Source organism: Diplodia corticola (genome assembly GCF_001883845.1).
Source record: "Diplodia corticola strain CBS 112549 chromosome Unknown scaffold1, whole genome shotgun sequence".
In the NCBI taxonomy this organism is placed as follows: domain Eukaryota; kingdom Fungi; phylum Ascomycota; class Dothideomycetes; order Botryosphaeriales; family Botryosphaeriaceae; genus Diplodia; species Diplodia corticola.
Genome location: NW_017971480.1, coordinates 970,026 through 984,327, shown reverse-complemented (window position 1 = coordinate 984,327; position 14,302 = coordinate 970,026). Strand labels below are relative to the sequence as shown.

The 14,302-nt window shown below is 58.7% G+C and overlaps 5 protein-coding genes across 5 annotated transcripts; 3 read left to right on the top strand and 2 right to left on the bottom strand.

Moving 5' to 3' along the window:
* Nucleotides 1–440: 440 nt before the first annotated feature.
* BKCO1_1000308 (uncharacterized protein) lies at nt 441–830 on the top strand (the record flags this gene model as incomplete). Its single annotated transcript, XM_020269691.1, has 1 exon — nt 441–830. One exon carries the CDS (start codon nt 441–443, stop codon nt 828–830), a length of 390 nt encoding a protein of 129 aa, XP_020135659.1.
* Nucleotides 831–3,519: 2,689 nt separating this feature from the next.
* Nucleotides 3,520–5,555, bottom strand: BKCO1_1000307 (siderophore iron transporter mirb; the record flags this gene model as incomplete). The annotated part of the gene is made up of 5 exons (XM_020269690.1): nt 3,520–4,505; nt 4,556–4,873; nt 4,920–4,950; nt 5,003–5,055; nt 5,120–5,555. The coding sequence occupies 5 exons, from the start codon at nt 5,553–5,555 to the stop codon at nt 3,520–3,522; spliced, it is 1,824 nt and encodes a 607-aa protein (XP_020135662.1).
* A 468-nt stretch (nt 5,556–6,023) lies between these two features.
* BKCO1_1000306 (fad nad-binding domain-containing protein) lies at nt 6,024–7,573 on the top strand (the record flags this gene model as incomplete). The annotated part of the gene is made up of 5 exons (XM_020269689.1): nt 6,024–6,285; nt 6,354–6,701; nt 6,767–7,106; nt 7,161–7,468; nt 7,518–7,573. The coding sequence occupies 5 exons, from the start codon at nt 6,024–6,026 to the stop codon at nt 7,571–7,573; spliced, it is 1,314 nt and encodes a 437-aa protein (XP_020135663.1).
* Nucleotides 7,574–9,511: 1,938 nt separating this feature from the next.
* Nucleotides 9,512–10,849, top strand: BKCO1_1000305 (siderophore biosynthesis acetylase; the record flags this gene model as incomplete). The annotated part of the gene is made up of 1 exon (XM_020269688.1): nt 9,512–10,849. The coding sequence occupies one exon, from the start codon at nt 9,512–9,514 to the stop codon at nt 10,847–10,849; it is 1,338 nt and encodes a 445-aa protein (XP_020135660.1).
* A 553-nt stretch (nt 10,850–11,402) lies between these two features.
* On the bottom strand, nt 11,403–13,629 carry BKCO1_1000304 (long-chain acyl-synthetase; the record flags this gene model as incomplete). Its single annotated transcript, XM_020269687.1, has 5 exons — nt 11,403–11,746; nt 11,830–12,159; nt 12,339–12,718; nt 12,816–13,113; nt 13,206–13,629. 5 exons carry the CDS (start codon nt 13,627–13,629, stop codon nt 11,403–11,405), a joined length of 1,776 nt encoding a protein of 591 aa, XP_020135661.1.
* Nucleotides 13,630–14,302: the final 673 nt, after the last annotated feature.

Below are 14,302 nucleotides of genomic sequence, written 5' to 3'. Positions count from 1 at the left end.
TGTTTGCGGGAGGTTGCTGGGTGGGTTGACAAGGGCAGGAGGCTGTGGGCAGCGGGCAGCGGGCAGCGGGCGGCGGGCAGCGGGCGACGGGCAGCGGGTGTCGGGCGTTGCAGAAGGCGAGGCAGCGAAAGTGGCACTAAATCTGATAAGACAAAAACAACCGAGCTCCGAGACCGCCTTCTTTGCTCCCCGGCGTCGATTCCAGACATCTCAGGCCCACCGAAATTTCAAGCCGGATTGTGCATGTCAGCCACCACCTTCCTGGCCTATGTGGTTTGTTCCCGTTGATTGCGCCGCGCGAAGCGCCCTTAGCCTGCCCGCCGCGCCTCTTGCAGTCTTCGATCGCACGACGCCTGTGGCGCCCCAAATCGAACGCGTGACTGTCATGCGCGCCGCCCTGGCTGCGTGTAGGCGCCGACGCCGCCCTCTCCGCTCAGAAAATGGGAGTGCAGGCCGTGCCGGTAGCAAAAGCAGCAGAGTCTGAGGTGAACCCAACACCGTCCCGCGAGCCAGCATTGCTGAGGGACCGCAAGCCACCGGAGCGCGCCATGTTTACTGCCCACCACACGCCTTCGTCTCCCAACGCCCTCTACTACGATCCTCAGATGGTCAGAAAGCTGCTCGGCACCGAAGACAAGCCTCGCCGCACTGCTACTCGCCAGACGCACGTTTCTGCGCCCCAGGTCAGAAGAGTTGACAGCGGAGAGACAAGTGAGACCGCAATCAAATTCGTCGAGCCCGAGAGACAGCGAAAGGATCCCAGAGGGAAGCGGCAAAAGGTGAGGGCCATGTGCTCTGCAGCACTGGAGAAGTTGAAGCCGACGCGATGAACTGGGGGGCTTTCTCGTGAGTTCAGTCCGAGCCATCAACCGTCGCCAGGCTGACTCAGGCCTCCACAGTTGAAAGAAACGGCTGCTGCTCTTGACGGTGGCCTAAATAATACCACAACTGCGAATCCCCGCTATGTCTCCGTCGGAGCAGCAACATGCATACTCAAGCTCACACGCAATGCTCGAGAGTAACGAGACCCAAGACCCAGCTTCGGACAGCAGAGAAAGGAAATGATGCCTGAAGGCGCGAAGGAGATCCGAGTGAAGAGGTGTTCGATAGACAACGGGAACCAATAGTCCGGACCACAAGACCTAGAATTGATAGTAAGTCATGGCTTCTCTGGGGTTGATTTTGTTTGGTTGGATGGTCAGCAGCATTGCGGCCGTTGGCGCGTGTGATCGACTGGTGGCCATGGATGTTTGCGGATCTGTGGCCCTGCATGGTAGGTTGAACTGGTGCATTCCCCCCCTAGCCAGCTGTATGTGCTACGCCAAGCAGTCATGCCTCGGCGGGCGGCCCGGGCGTTATTTGATCTGATTGATGGTGGGGAGGATGGGGTGATGCAGCAGCGAGACCGCCCCGAACGACCGAATCTGATAAGATCGGCCCTCGCCCAAAATCTCTGCACCGGGCGCGAGTGCCGACGCAAAAGGAAATGCAGAGGTTACCTTACGGTTATCAGATGGCGCGCGGGTTCGCCTTTGGCACTGGCGCCAACTGCGCGCAATGCGGGTGGAGACGCTGAGTCCGCCGGGCCGGGCTCTCACCTGCTCTCGATGCCCACCCGCCCGGAAGCACGGCAACTCGCTCCCTAACTTGCAACTGCTCGGGTTCGTATCGCCGTCCCATGATCTACCTTGGCAAGAGCCAGCTCGACCTGCGGGAGCTCCCGAGCGCGTCAAGTCCGATCGTCCGCCTCGTACTTACGACTCCCTCCTTCGCAATCCACGCCTCGCAAGACAGCCGTGAGGGGCAAGATGATATCTTATCTGGAGGATCAGATAACCGTCCAACGTTTAAACATGGCCGGGCCAGGCGAGTTTATTTCGTCGTCTTGTCGTGGCTTCCGTCAACGCCATCCTCTCCATCTCATCGTCGCCTTGACTTGTTAACCCCGAACCCTCGCCATCGTCTCCGAGCCCGCCCAGCCTCTGGAACTCATCCAGCCCGGGACTTCCAGACCGCCGATCCCAGAGATCTTCATCGTCGTTCATGCGCTCGCCATGAATGCGCCTGCCGGCTGGCTCGTCCACCAGGACCGCTTTCTCCAGCCAGGCCAGTTCCAAGGCCGATCCCACCCGCAGTCCACTGCCGCATGCGAGGGCGTGACAAGGCCATCGGAGCCCCAGACCCAACCCCAGAACAGCGTGGAGCAGATGCAATACTGCGGCCGTGGTCCAGCCAACGATGGGAACTTCTCCGCCAAGCCGCGCGTCGGGCCTTCGGTATCCAGGTCTTGGAAAGGTTGTTTTTGCATATGATGGAGTAAGAAGCAGATTACGGACGGCTGTTTCCAGTTGAACCGCGCTCTTGGCACCACGGCACGAGATTGCGGCGGCACCGAACGTTCTTTACTCGGGCCCGCGGGCAAGGGGTAGGAGCTAACCCCATCTAATGCGCTCCTGATACCCGGATGGACGCCAGGTGGGCTGATGTGAAGGCACGGGACCATGTCGGCGGTGCTTCTTATCGAGATTCAGGAAACAAAAAAAAACCTCAGGAAGAAAAAGCCACAGGCATCACTTCCCCACAAGCTTTGGTCAATGATCGACGGTCGTCGAGTTTGTTTCGCCTTCCGGTCCTGCTTGCTCTTTGCTGCCCGTCGAGAACAATACCACGGTTGTATCGGATCCTGCTGCGCTGCTGCCGATCTTCATGCAAGGTCTACCCTTTTCGTAAAATGCCGAAGGGCATTGGAACTGCGGCAAACTGAACCGGAACACCACATGGCAGACTGAATCATTTTCATACCTTGCTCCTGACGAGGACAAATGGAAACCTCGGTACCTCCGGTCGCCTCGCCTTTTCTTGCCGTCGCCTCCATCGTCTGCTCGACCGCGCTTCCATTGACCATGGACCCCGTTCTGAGCCGTACGTGTCATATTATTTGGACGTCCACACTTCGCTTAAAATGTCACCTGCCTTATCGAGTTGTTTGTTCCGCGATCGATGATGGCACAATGCCAGCAAAGCTCTTCATAGGGCTGAGGGTCCACTCCGCCCGCTCCTACGCTTTACTGGCAGTCGGCTGCACACCACATTGCATGACGAGCAAGGCTGTCTTCTCACATGCGATTAAGTCATCTGAGGTACAAGAGACAACGCTCGTGCAAATCGTCATTATCTGCAGCTCGCATCGTTGATCGTGCTTCTTGTTTGCATCATCAGAATATCCCAGAAGCCCTTGTAATAATCAGTGCCAGTATCTGACCATCGGCAAATACTGTATTGGGAAGTCATCTGTCCTGGGTGCACAATAATGAACCGTCAAATCCATCATTTTTACATTCGACTATCTTACTATACACGATGGAAAACTCTATCCAATGCCCAACCTCACCTTTTCTTCGTTATTGCGAAAATACATGAACCTTTTCTCCACTCCTGCTGGAGCGACAGCATTGCTGCATCCCAGCTCTTGCCTCGCCATGTTGTCCGCCATCTGTTCTCCTTCAAGCCTCTCGCCGCTCAATCCCCGTGTTCCACCGGACCCTCTCCCTTCCGCTTATCCTTCCCATCCTCCTCTTCGTCTTTGACCGGCAATTCCCGCCACATCATAACAAACACCACGACAAACGGCAAGCTTGCAGCCGCGACGACGCACAAGCGAGCCTGCGTGACGCAATACGCCCTGACCACAGCATCGCGGACGTCGGTGCCAGGTTCCCACTCGAGCTGCTTCTTCAGGCTACCGTAAAGCTCTTCGGCGAGATGCTTCTTGCCGGGGGGCAGAAAATCCCGCAAGAGGCCCGGCATGGAGGCGGTCCAGACGGCGCCGGCGACGGCGGTGCCGACGGAGCCGCCGACGGAAGAGAAGAGCAGCAGCACGGCGAGCACCATGGCGATGTCGGAATGCGCGACGGCGGCGTTGACGGCCGTCTGGTTGGCGACGACGAGGACGGCGCCGGCGACGGCGTTGGCGAGCTGGCACGCGATCACGTCCGTTGCCGACGTCGCGTGCGGGTCGCGCACCGAGGGGACCAGCGCGACGGCGGCGAGACCCCGCAGCGGTAGAGCCCAGAGTGCCAGCCGCTTGTACTGGCCCGTCTGCCGGATGATGTAGGCGAAGGCGATGCCGAGCAGGCAGGACGTCAACGAGAAGATGTTGGCGACGTAGCCTGCTTCGCGGATGGAGAGGTAGCGCGCAACTTGCAGGTAGGACGGGAAGTAGGCGTGGTAGGCGTTGAAGGTGGCAAAGGAGCCGAAGCAGAGCAGGCATGAGCCTAGCACCGTCCGGTCCCGGAAAACGACTCGGTATGGAATCAGTCGAACCGGTGCGTACTTCCACTCCCAGACGCCGAAGAGGCAGAGGCTGGCGTAGCCCGCGAGGAACTTGCTTAGAGAAGATGCGGAGAGCCAGTTCGTGCTGCCGTCTGAGGTGGACGGTAGTGCCCGCTGGCTAAGCGGGAGAAGGATCAGGGCGAGACCAATGGTGAAGAAGATTGAACCGACAGCTGTGTGTGTCCGTTAGTCGCTTGTGAAAAAACGTATGGTTGTGCCGTACCGTCGAACTGGATTGCGAATCTCTTCGCTTGCTGCAGCCACGGCTCCCTCCGCTTCAGATCGTTGGGCTTCAGGATCCCTTTCCTGATGGCCACATATTTTGTGTGGAACAGAAGATAGATGATGGGGAGCGAGACGAGAGGCGTGGTGATGGCAAAAGTAATGTAGGCCCATCTCCAGTTCCAGGTGTCCTGGAAATACTGTGCCACAGCCGGGCCGGCGAAAGTAGTCAAGATATACGGGGTACTCGAGAGGGAAAAGGCAAGAGCCCGGTTTCTGAGGCTGGAGGTATCTGCCAGGAAGACCTGGAGCACATAGCCTACACTGTCAGATGCGAATGGTTCCAGTGCGGAATGATAACGAACCGATGCCATCGAACCCGACCCAGTAAAAGACCTGAGGCCGTGTGAGTTGCCTGAACCGGCCAAGTAGGCATGCGTAGGCTTACCTGAGCAATTGCATATGTAGCTACATCCCTACAAGCTGCCATCAAGACCAAGCCTACCAAAGAGCAGTTCAGTACATGGACATATACAGAATGCGGACAAGAAGCGAGTGGACCAACCAAGAGTTGTACACGCTACCATGGCGGCATAGCCTTCCCCGCGGCCCCAGATATCGATCAGCTTAGCAATTGGGACACGCGCTACACCAGCAACCAAGCCTGTGCTGACGGAGATGGTGGAGACGAGGGCATGCTGGGAAAAGTCACTGGTGACATAGGTGACCAGGTTGGCGCTGGCTTGCGTCTCCAGCGAGCAGCCGAGAACGACGAGAAAGACAAACAGGTAGGCAGTCTTCAGCAGACGCGGAGTCCAGATGGAGCGGACAGCTTCAATGTCCCTGACGCCTTGCTGCGGAGGGTCATCGGGGTGGTCGTGCTCGGCGTGCATCAGCAAAGGCGCGTCTTCGCCGGGTATGTCTGGCGTAGATGCTCGCGAGATCAGAGTCCAGGCATCCGCTTCCAGGCCGCGATCACAGGATCTTTGGCGCAGGAACATGGTAGGATAAAAGGGTGGTAGCAAAAGGACATGCGCCGTCGCAATGAGTGGGCGCAAAGCATCTGGAGAAGCGCAGGCTGGCTGTGACGCGGCCGCTGACGCAGGAACGGCAACTGCGGTGTCAGGCAGGCCGGCGTGGGACGCAGCGGGCAGGCACCGGAATTATCGCGGCGGGGTGCAGGCGCGACGCGAGCAAAAGCGGATCTGATAATTATAACTTTAACGGGCCACTCTAATCCGTAAATCCCGACGCTCGCCTGTCTTTTCCCGCCCCGGCCGACTCGCACTCCGCTGCCCTCGCACCCACGCCGCCATGCACACACACTCATACACACACAATGCACCAGCCCGACCGGCTGACCCCCCCGGCTGATACGGCGATGCGTTGAATAACGCCCTGGAGCCGCTCCTTCGGCCTCTCTGCATTTGTTTTCTCGCTGCGCGAAACAGCCGCCTATGCCTCATGCCATGACTGCCGCCACTGCCCCCGCCCCCGCCAGCACCAACGGCCTGACCAACGGATCCAATGGCCACGCAGTGGATGTGCAGCCGCACCGCGTCCTTGTCGTCGGTGGGGCCTACGCTGGTGTCGCCGCTATACTCGGCCTGCTGAACGGCCTCGATGGCAACCCCGTCCGCCCGGTCTACGGCGACTTCAAGTCCGACGTGCCCAATCCCCGTCCAAAGACGCCCGTCGAGATCACCTTGGTCGACGAGCGTGATGGCTTCTGTATGCCTTCCTCCTTCCTCCAAGAGCTTCGTAGAGGCTAAGCGTGCTAAGTCATGGTCTGCCTGCAGTCCATTCTGTGGGAGCTCCGCTTGCCCACGTGGCCAGGGGCTCCGTCGAATCCTCCTGGCTGCGTTACAAAGCTCTGTGGCGCCTGAAGCGCAAGGAGCTGTCGATCCGCCGCGGGCGCGTCAGAGAAATCCGCCCCGATGCCTTGTCTGCTACCTTTGTGGACTATGACGACGACAACAAAGAAGTCACGCTCGACTACGATTACCTACTCCTGGCCACGGGCTCGCGGAGAGAATGGCCAATCGTGCCCAAGGCCAACTCCTACAGGAGCTACGTGATTGAAGCCCACAAACACATTGCTGGCATCGAAGTCGCCAAAAGCGACACTGTGGCGGTCATCGGCGGCGGTTAGTATCTGATCTGATCCCGTTGATCCCCGCGCATCATGTCCTCTGACTGCATCGTCTGACAGGTGCCGTTGGGGTCGAGTTTGCCGGCGAGATCAAGAGTCATCATCCCCACAACCGGGTGATCCTGATCCACTCGCGCAGCGAGCTGCTGTCCAATGAGCCTCTTCCATCCGAATTCAAGGCTCAAACTTCGACCATGCTGGAAGAGATGGGGGTTGAGCTCATCCTCGGGCAGCGTGCCAATGTCATTACTGAGGACGGCTTCTCCAAGATCACCTTGACGGACGGCAGAGTCATCAATGCCGGCCATGTCTTTCCGGCAACCTCACGGTACTCACCAAATACCGAGTGCCTACCGCGTGATGCTATCGATGAGAATGGCTACGTCAAAGTCACTTCCCAGTAAGGCCACCAGGAAATCGCATGCGGTTCATTCGGGCTGACTTGAGTGATCAGCATGACGCTTAAAGATATCTCAAATGCGGAGCGTCATTTTGCGGCTGGTGATATCTGCCATTGGTCCGGAATCAAGCGCGCTGGACCTGCCATGGTCATGGGCCATGTTGCAGCAGCCAACCTTTTCAACGCCATCCTGAAAAGGGACGACCCAGATGTCGAGGTTGAAGTGGCGGAGTTCCCCGAGGTTGCGCCCATGATGGCTTTAGCGATCGGCTCGGCAGCAATCACCTATCACCCTGATAAGGGTGTCTTTTGGGGTCCGGAGAGGTTGGCGGAAGTTTTTGGTAACGACCTGGGCTGGGCTAGTAAGTTACTTCGCATACAAAAGTACGTGGATTCGACTAACGCTGGTAGACACGCTGAGATTTCTCGGTCTCTCTGACCCTGAGCCTTCCGTGGAGGCGTTGTGAACTTGAGCCTGGAAGCAAATGGTCTCTTCTTGTTAAGTGTCTTCTCAAATTCGAAAAACCTTGGATATCCGTTTTGAGAATTTGCTCAATCGTTACTTACAACGAACTTTAAAACGCCTGGTGCAAACGTGTTGCATCATTGGAGATACGCGTTACTGCAACCCATCGTGACTGAGCATCATTATTGTGGATAATGGTTTATGAGTTTCCTCGACCCTGACATAAAAAGCTGCATACCTGACCTTCTTTAAGACAATATCTTTTGGCCTCTGTTAACCTGAGCTTTACGAACGGTGGCTCAATCCTACACCTGTCTTGCTGCTTTCTCAGGTTCCGCACGCTTGTACATACACCCAAAACTTGACAGGTCATTGATCAGCTGCATGCAAGTTAAGCATAAACCCACCCCACGGGTCGTTACGAGAGCGTAAGCCGCCCGGCCGCCGCCGCCGCCCGCAATCGTTCCGTCTCCTACAGCCGAGCTTATAGAGAAATGGGGGCGATGACGTTTGTGGCGACAATGCGGACACCGAAGCTGGTTGAGTCTAGTTACATGAGCGGTACAACGGTAGGATGGTGCGAGCTGCCGCCGAAGTCGGCATCACTTATGGTCTACTGCGCAAAGTTCGGTGGCACGGCAGAATTGTATACTGGCAGGCCTTGGGTCTACCGATAGCTGTCCATGCTCTGGGCAGCAGCCTCTCCATCGGCAAATTTGGGCATTGAACTTCTTGTCGTACGGTCATGACGGTCACGATGCAGTCAGTGCGTTAGAACATGGCCGATGAGGTCAAGGTGCTCGATTCAGTATCTCGGTTGCAACATGCAAGGCAGCCTTTACGGTGGCGGCTAGAGAGGAGAGCGGCTTCGCCACTTTCATCGGGCCATCTGATAATGGATCGGAGTGTCGGACGTAGTGGGGATCAGTGGTCCCGATGGAGTGACAGAATCATCCGCACAGGTCCGCGGAGTCGGATGGTGTTACAAAAATGGATAGGCACCCTGGCGGAATGGGTCCCCCTCGTATTCGAGAGATGGGTGGATAGAAGGCCAGGCGTCGCTGCTGGAAGGTAGCCATCTGTGGGGACGGATGTGGCAGATGGTGGCACGCCCAGGCCATAGGGGATATCCAAGAAACCGTTTGCAGATGCTTCCCCACCTTGCCAGGAAACAAAGATTGAGCCCGTGCGCAGTGTTGTATTGTGTGATCGCATCTTTTCCATCTGGTGCTCGGCCATAGCCACCTGGGCCGATCTTCTACTCCCTCTATCTCCGAGGATGGATAGATGTAGATGGTGGACTCACTGAGCCTTGGGGATACCGAGCAATCCACTATCCCGCTCACATGAAGAAAGATGACTGCCCAGACTTACGGCGACGTCACCAGCCAGGAAAAGGCAAGATGGAGTGGTGCCAATGTGCAACGCTGCGGTTCTCCGAGCTGCCGAGGCGGCCATCATGTAGGATCGCTTAGCGAAACATGTTTTCGCTGCATGTTTCCCAGTCGGTGTCCCTGCCAGGGGAAGTGATTTTACTGGCGGCATCGAGGCTGGCGATTGCGGAGCAGTGAAGCGGGCGCCGAATGGCACGGGTAATCAGATGATCTAATCAGGGCATACGACCTGCGGCATTTAGCAGCATGCAGACGGCCGGGGGTGCGGGCGGCGGAGCCACGCGCGCGCGGATGGACCGACTTGGCACCAGCAGCGCCCACGCTGCCCGCCCAGCCTGAGCCGGGGCAATGCTTGACCGAACTTGGCTGCTGCCGGCTGTGACGCCGTGCAGCGTCAGTCCAGAAGCCGGTGGTGAGCAGATGCTCGGGCTGCACAATGCTATCTATCTATCGTCGTGCTTGCTCAATTCGCTAAGTAGTTGTCCCGCTCCTGCTCTCCATTGCCGTCATCAATTCAATTCCTCGCAGCCTCGCTCGCAGCCACCATGGCCCACGTCGAGCCGGCGCCCGCAACCTCGCGCATCGAGCTGCCGCTGGAGCTCAAGCTCCCGCACCCGTGGCTCACCTCGTACACCATCGCAGTCGCCGGCCACGACGACAGCATCGAGCAGCTGCACATCCAGCCCACCGCGTCGACCGACCAGAGCAGCAGACCGGACAGTGGCCGCCCGCTGCCGCAGACGCTGCACAAGGCCGACCTGACATGGTCGCAGCTCCAGCATGACGACACCAGCGACCTCGCCGACGGCAACAATAGCTCGTGGGCGCGCGCCCGCCGCACACCCTTCACCACCCTGCGCTGGACCGGCCTCCAGCGGCCAACCGTTGGCCAGGCGTGGCTGGTGGCCTACGCCCTGTTGACATTACACCATAAGCGTGAGAGCATCCGCCTCATCCTGTCCGGCTCCGGCTGGCAGGACCTCGCCCGCGAGCTGAGCCGCGTCGGACTGGTAGTCGAGCACCCGCGCGCGGGCGAGTTTCCGCCGCCCCCGGCGCAGTACCTCCTCTTTGCTGGCGCCTTCTGGCAGGGTGCTGGCTCGCCCGTCGGCTCACGGCCCATCTGGCTGGGGGACGCAGCACTCGAAATCGAGGCGCACTTCCCGCCTGTGCCCTTCCAGCAGGCGCCCGTCACCGTGTCGTTTGCAGAGGCGCCGCGGCACACGCAGAGCATCGTCCGCCCCGCGAAGCCGACGCCGGGCAGCGTCTTGTACAGCCGGTACATCCCGCACCTCGGCGAGCACTTCAGCATGGTGGCGCTGGACTACACGAACGCAGACCACCTCGACTACTTCCACGCGTGGCAGAACGACCCGCGCGTGGCCAAGGGCTGGAACGAGACGGGCACGCTGGACCAGCACCGCGAGTACCTGCGCCGGATGCACAACGACCCTCACACCTTCACCATCCTCGCCCGCTTCGACGACGTCTTCTTCGCCTACTACGAGGTCTACTGGGCCAAGGAGGACCACATGGGCGCCCACTACCCCGCCGGCGACTACGACCGCGGCCGCCACTCGCTGGTCGGCGACACGCGCTTCCGCGGCCCGCACCGCGTGAGCGCCTGGTGGAGCGGCATCATGCACTACATGTTCCTCGACGACCCGCGCACCATGCAGCTCGTCGGCGAGCCCAAGTACGTCAACAGCACCGTGCTGGCCTACGACTTTGCCCACGGCTTCCACGTCATGCGCTTGGTCGATCTGCCGCACAAGCGCAGCGCCTTCGTGGCCTGCAGCCGCGAGAAGTTCTTCCAGCTGTGCCCCCTGACGTGGGACGGGGAAGAGATTGTGCCACCGAGCTTGGATCGGTTGGCGAGGCTGTGAGTGATCGTGGCGCAGATGAAGCGGTCAAGGGATGGTGCGTGCCAGGTTTCCTCGTTGTTTTTGTTCCATGTCGGATGTATATATATAACTTTGAGCTTTTTTTTCCCTTATTTTTTGGGCGGTAATTAGTGGTTGTCACTTGATGTGGAAACGATCAAAAGCGTCTGTAGCTTGAACATGCAGGGTCAGCAATGTGTTTGAACGGTCTCTCAAAGCTCTGTATATGGTGAAAGCTTTGCACTGCAGACGTTGTCCCGAATCTTGAATGACTACGTTAGACGGGAAGCAGGCGGTCAGCTGTCCTTGACTCAGACCGACAGAAAAAATTGCCGTTTACGGGTAGCCAGTTGCAGTAGCTCAAACTATGAGTGATTGACGAATAGTTCGGTAACAGATATATTGATAACATCTAAGTCGGTGTCTGAAAGTTCCCTTCTTTGGGCATAGGTACAAATTTACTTTTCCTCCACCCCAACGCCGAATTATTCCATGAAAAGGGGGTCTAAAGTATGCACAGTTCGTGAGAAAAAATGATGGGCGCTTCGAAGCTCGTTCACACGACCAGCTCACCGCCCTTGGCAGCGACGAGCTCATCGCCATACTTCCTGAGCTCGTACTTCTTGATCTTGCCGCTGCCGGTCATGGGAATCGTGGCGTCGACGCCGTCCTCGCCCAGCCAGAAGACGTGTGCAGGCGCCTTGTGCCGGCCAAGGTGCTGCCGCGTCCATTCTCGCACTTGATCGTCCGACAGTCGCTCCTGGCTAGCCGCACGCTGCAGGAAGGCCCCGACCACCTCGCCGTACTTGGTGTGCCGCAGGCCCACGACAATGGCACGCTCGATCGCAGCGTGTGCTACCAGCCTCTCCTCGATCTCGAGAGGGTAGATGTTCTCACCACCTATAATACGAAGTATAATCGTCAGCAGGTGCTGCAAGGGAGGTATGCAATAGGTGGGAAAGACGTGTGATTGGGACGCTTACCCCTGATTATGATATCCTTGAATCTGCCGGTAATGGTGCAGTAGCCATTTTCGTCGAAAACGGCCTCGTCACCGGTATGCAGCCACAGGATGCCCTGCTCGTCGCGGATCATGCATTCCTCCGTCTTCTCCGGGTTGTTCCAGTAGCCGCGCTGCAGCTGGTAGCCAGCCATGCACAGCTCGCCGCGCTGGCCCACCGGGAGAATGCGGTTGTTACGGTCGACAATCTTCGAGTGAGCATGCGGAAGGACCGTTCCGACAGTGGTCAACCGCCGGTCCACCGTGTCGTAAGTGTGTGCGTTGAAGCAGGTGGGCGAGGCTTCAGTCAGGCCTGGTTGGTTTCACGTTACACAATCAGCTATCAGATCACGCTTATAAACGCTGCAGCCACGTAATCGTGCGTGGTGTGGCATTAGAGTGGGGGCGTGGGAAAGCCAGGGCAAGGGATAGATAAAGAGACTTCGCCCACCCACCCCCGTCCTTTCTTCACCTCGGATTTGTTCAACTTACCGTAACTACTCGTGTATTCAGTCATCCCCAGCTCAACCAGAATACCCTCCATAAGATGGCGGGGCACCGGGGCGCCAGCGATGATGCCAGTTCTCAGTTTGGTGCAGTCGAAGCCGTCCGGCCGCGGAAGTGAGAGAATGGAATCGAACATGGCGGGCACTCCGTGCAAAGCGGTGCATTGCTCATCCGAAATGGCACGCAACGTCGCCTCTGCATCGAAAACCTCGCTCGGAAGAACAATCTTGCTACCGTGCGTGATGCACGCCATCAACCCAAGCACCAGCCCGAAGCAGTGGAAGAGCGGCGGCGGGCATGCAAGGACATCCTCGCAAGTGAACGCCATCCGATCTCCAATGAACCTCGAATTGTTCACGATGTTGCTGTTCGCCCAACCCTGTCAGTTTTCTTGTTCCTCTCCAAGCACCCAGGTCCGCTGTTTTTATTTTTTTTTTATTTTTTGCTAGATGCGGGACTTACTGGTGAGTGAGCATTGCTGCCTTGGGGTTGCCGGTGGAACCACTGGTGAATTGCAAATTGCACACGTCGTGGGTGTTGAGGGCGGTGCTAACGCGGTGCAGGTAGAACGGAGAAATAACGTCACCCAAGCCGATCAACTTGTCGTAAGAAGTAAACTCGGGGATCTGCTCGCGCAGGGCGATGACATGCGCTAAGGACGGCAGGGTCTTCAGGCGGGTCTCCGCTGATCTCAATTGCTCGACGAAGGTGCCGTTGTCGTAGCGGCCAATCCTCGACTGGATGAACAAAAGCTTGCACTCTGCGATTGGATCAGCGACATCGGGATCCGCGCGCTCCGCAATCAGGCCGGCAGCGGACGTGCAACACCAAGACCCCTCCAAACCAACTCACCGGAATGGTTCAGGGCATAAGTAGCCTCTGTTGCCGTGTACGTGTTGTTGAGCACGACCAGGATGGCGCCAACCTTTGCGGCGGCAAAGAAGACGGCGACGTACTCCTCGCAGTTGCCGGCCATGATGGCAATGCGGTCTCCGGGCTTGATGCCCATGGCGAGCAGGCCGCGGGCCAGCCGTGTGCTCTGCTCCCTCAGGTCGACATAGGTGCAGCGGGTGCCGGTCCACGGCACCACGAGCGCCTCGCGGTCGCCATACTTGTCGGCCTGGAAGTCGAGGAGCTCGCCAATGGTGAAGTTGAGGAGAGGAGGGTCGACGGGGCCGTGGACCAGGGAGAGCTGCAGGCCCTGGGGGCGCGACGCGGGGTCGAGGATATGGAGAGTCTGGTTCAGGCGCTGGACGGCGGGAGTGGGCGCGGCCATGGCTGGAGGCTGGGACTGCTGCTGGTGCTACTCGAATGGACGCAGCTCTGGCAGAGAAAAGGTACCGGCGCGATTGATAAGATTTCGACGGACGGCTGGGCCGCGTAGGCGAAGCATTGGGTCCGTCGCGTCTCGGCCGCTTTTCTCAGCGCGCAAAGAGCTTATTCCAGTGCGCCGGAGCTGCTGGCCAGCCAGAGCTCGCGATCGCCGCCGCCCGTTACCGGAGAGGGCATGTCGCACGAGGCAGACACGCGCGGTGGCTGCGTGCCGCGCATTGTTTCTGGGGCTTCTAGGGCTGCTGAATTTTCCCTGGATCCATCAGATAGCCGGCGTGGCCCCAGGCTGGCCCAGGCGGGTGTCGTAACATCGGGCGCAAGCTTGAGTAGGTGGCTGCGCTAGATGGAGTAAGTGTGAGGAACTGGCGCCCAGGCGGCTGGCGTACGCGCCGGTAGCTGCCGCTATCAGATCCGCTTTTAGTTTCGTATCCCGGACATTGCCGTTATCTGATCAGCTAGCCGGGGGCGAGTCTGTCGTGGTGCTGGAGGTGCCGAGGTGCCCTGTACCCTGTGCGCACAGGCCCGCACGCCCCTGTCAGCCCGCGCCTGCCCCGCCCCGGTCGCCCCCCGTCGTCGCCCCCCGTCGCGCCTTCCTACCCCCGGCCTGCTCTGCCACA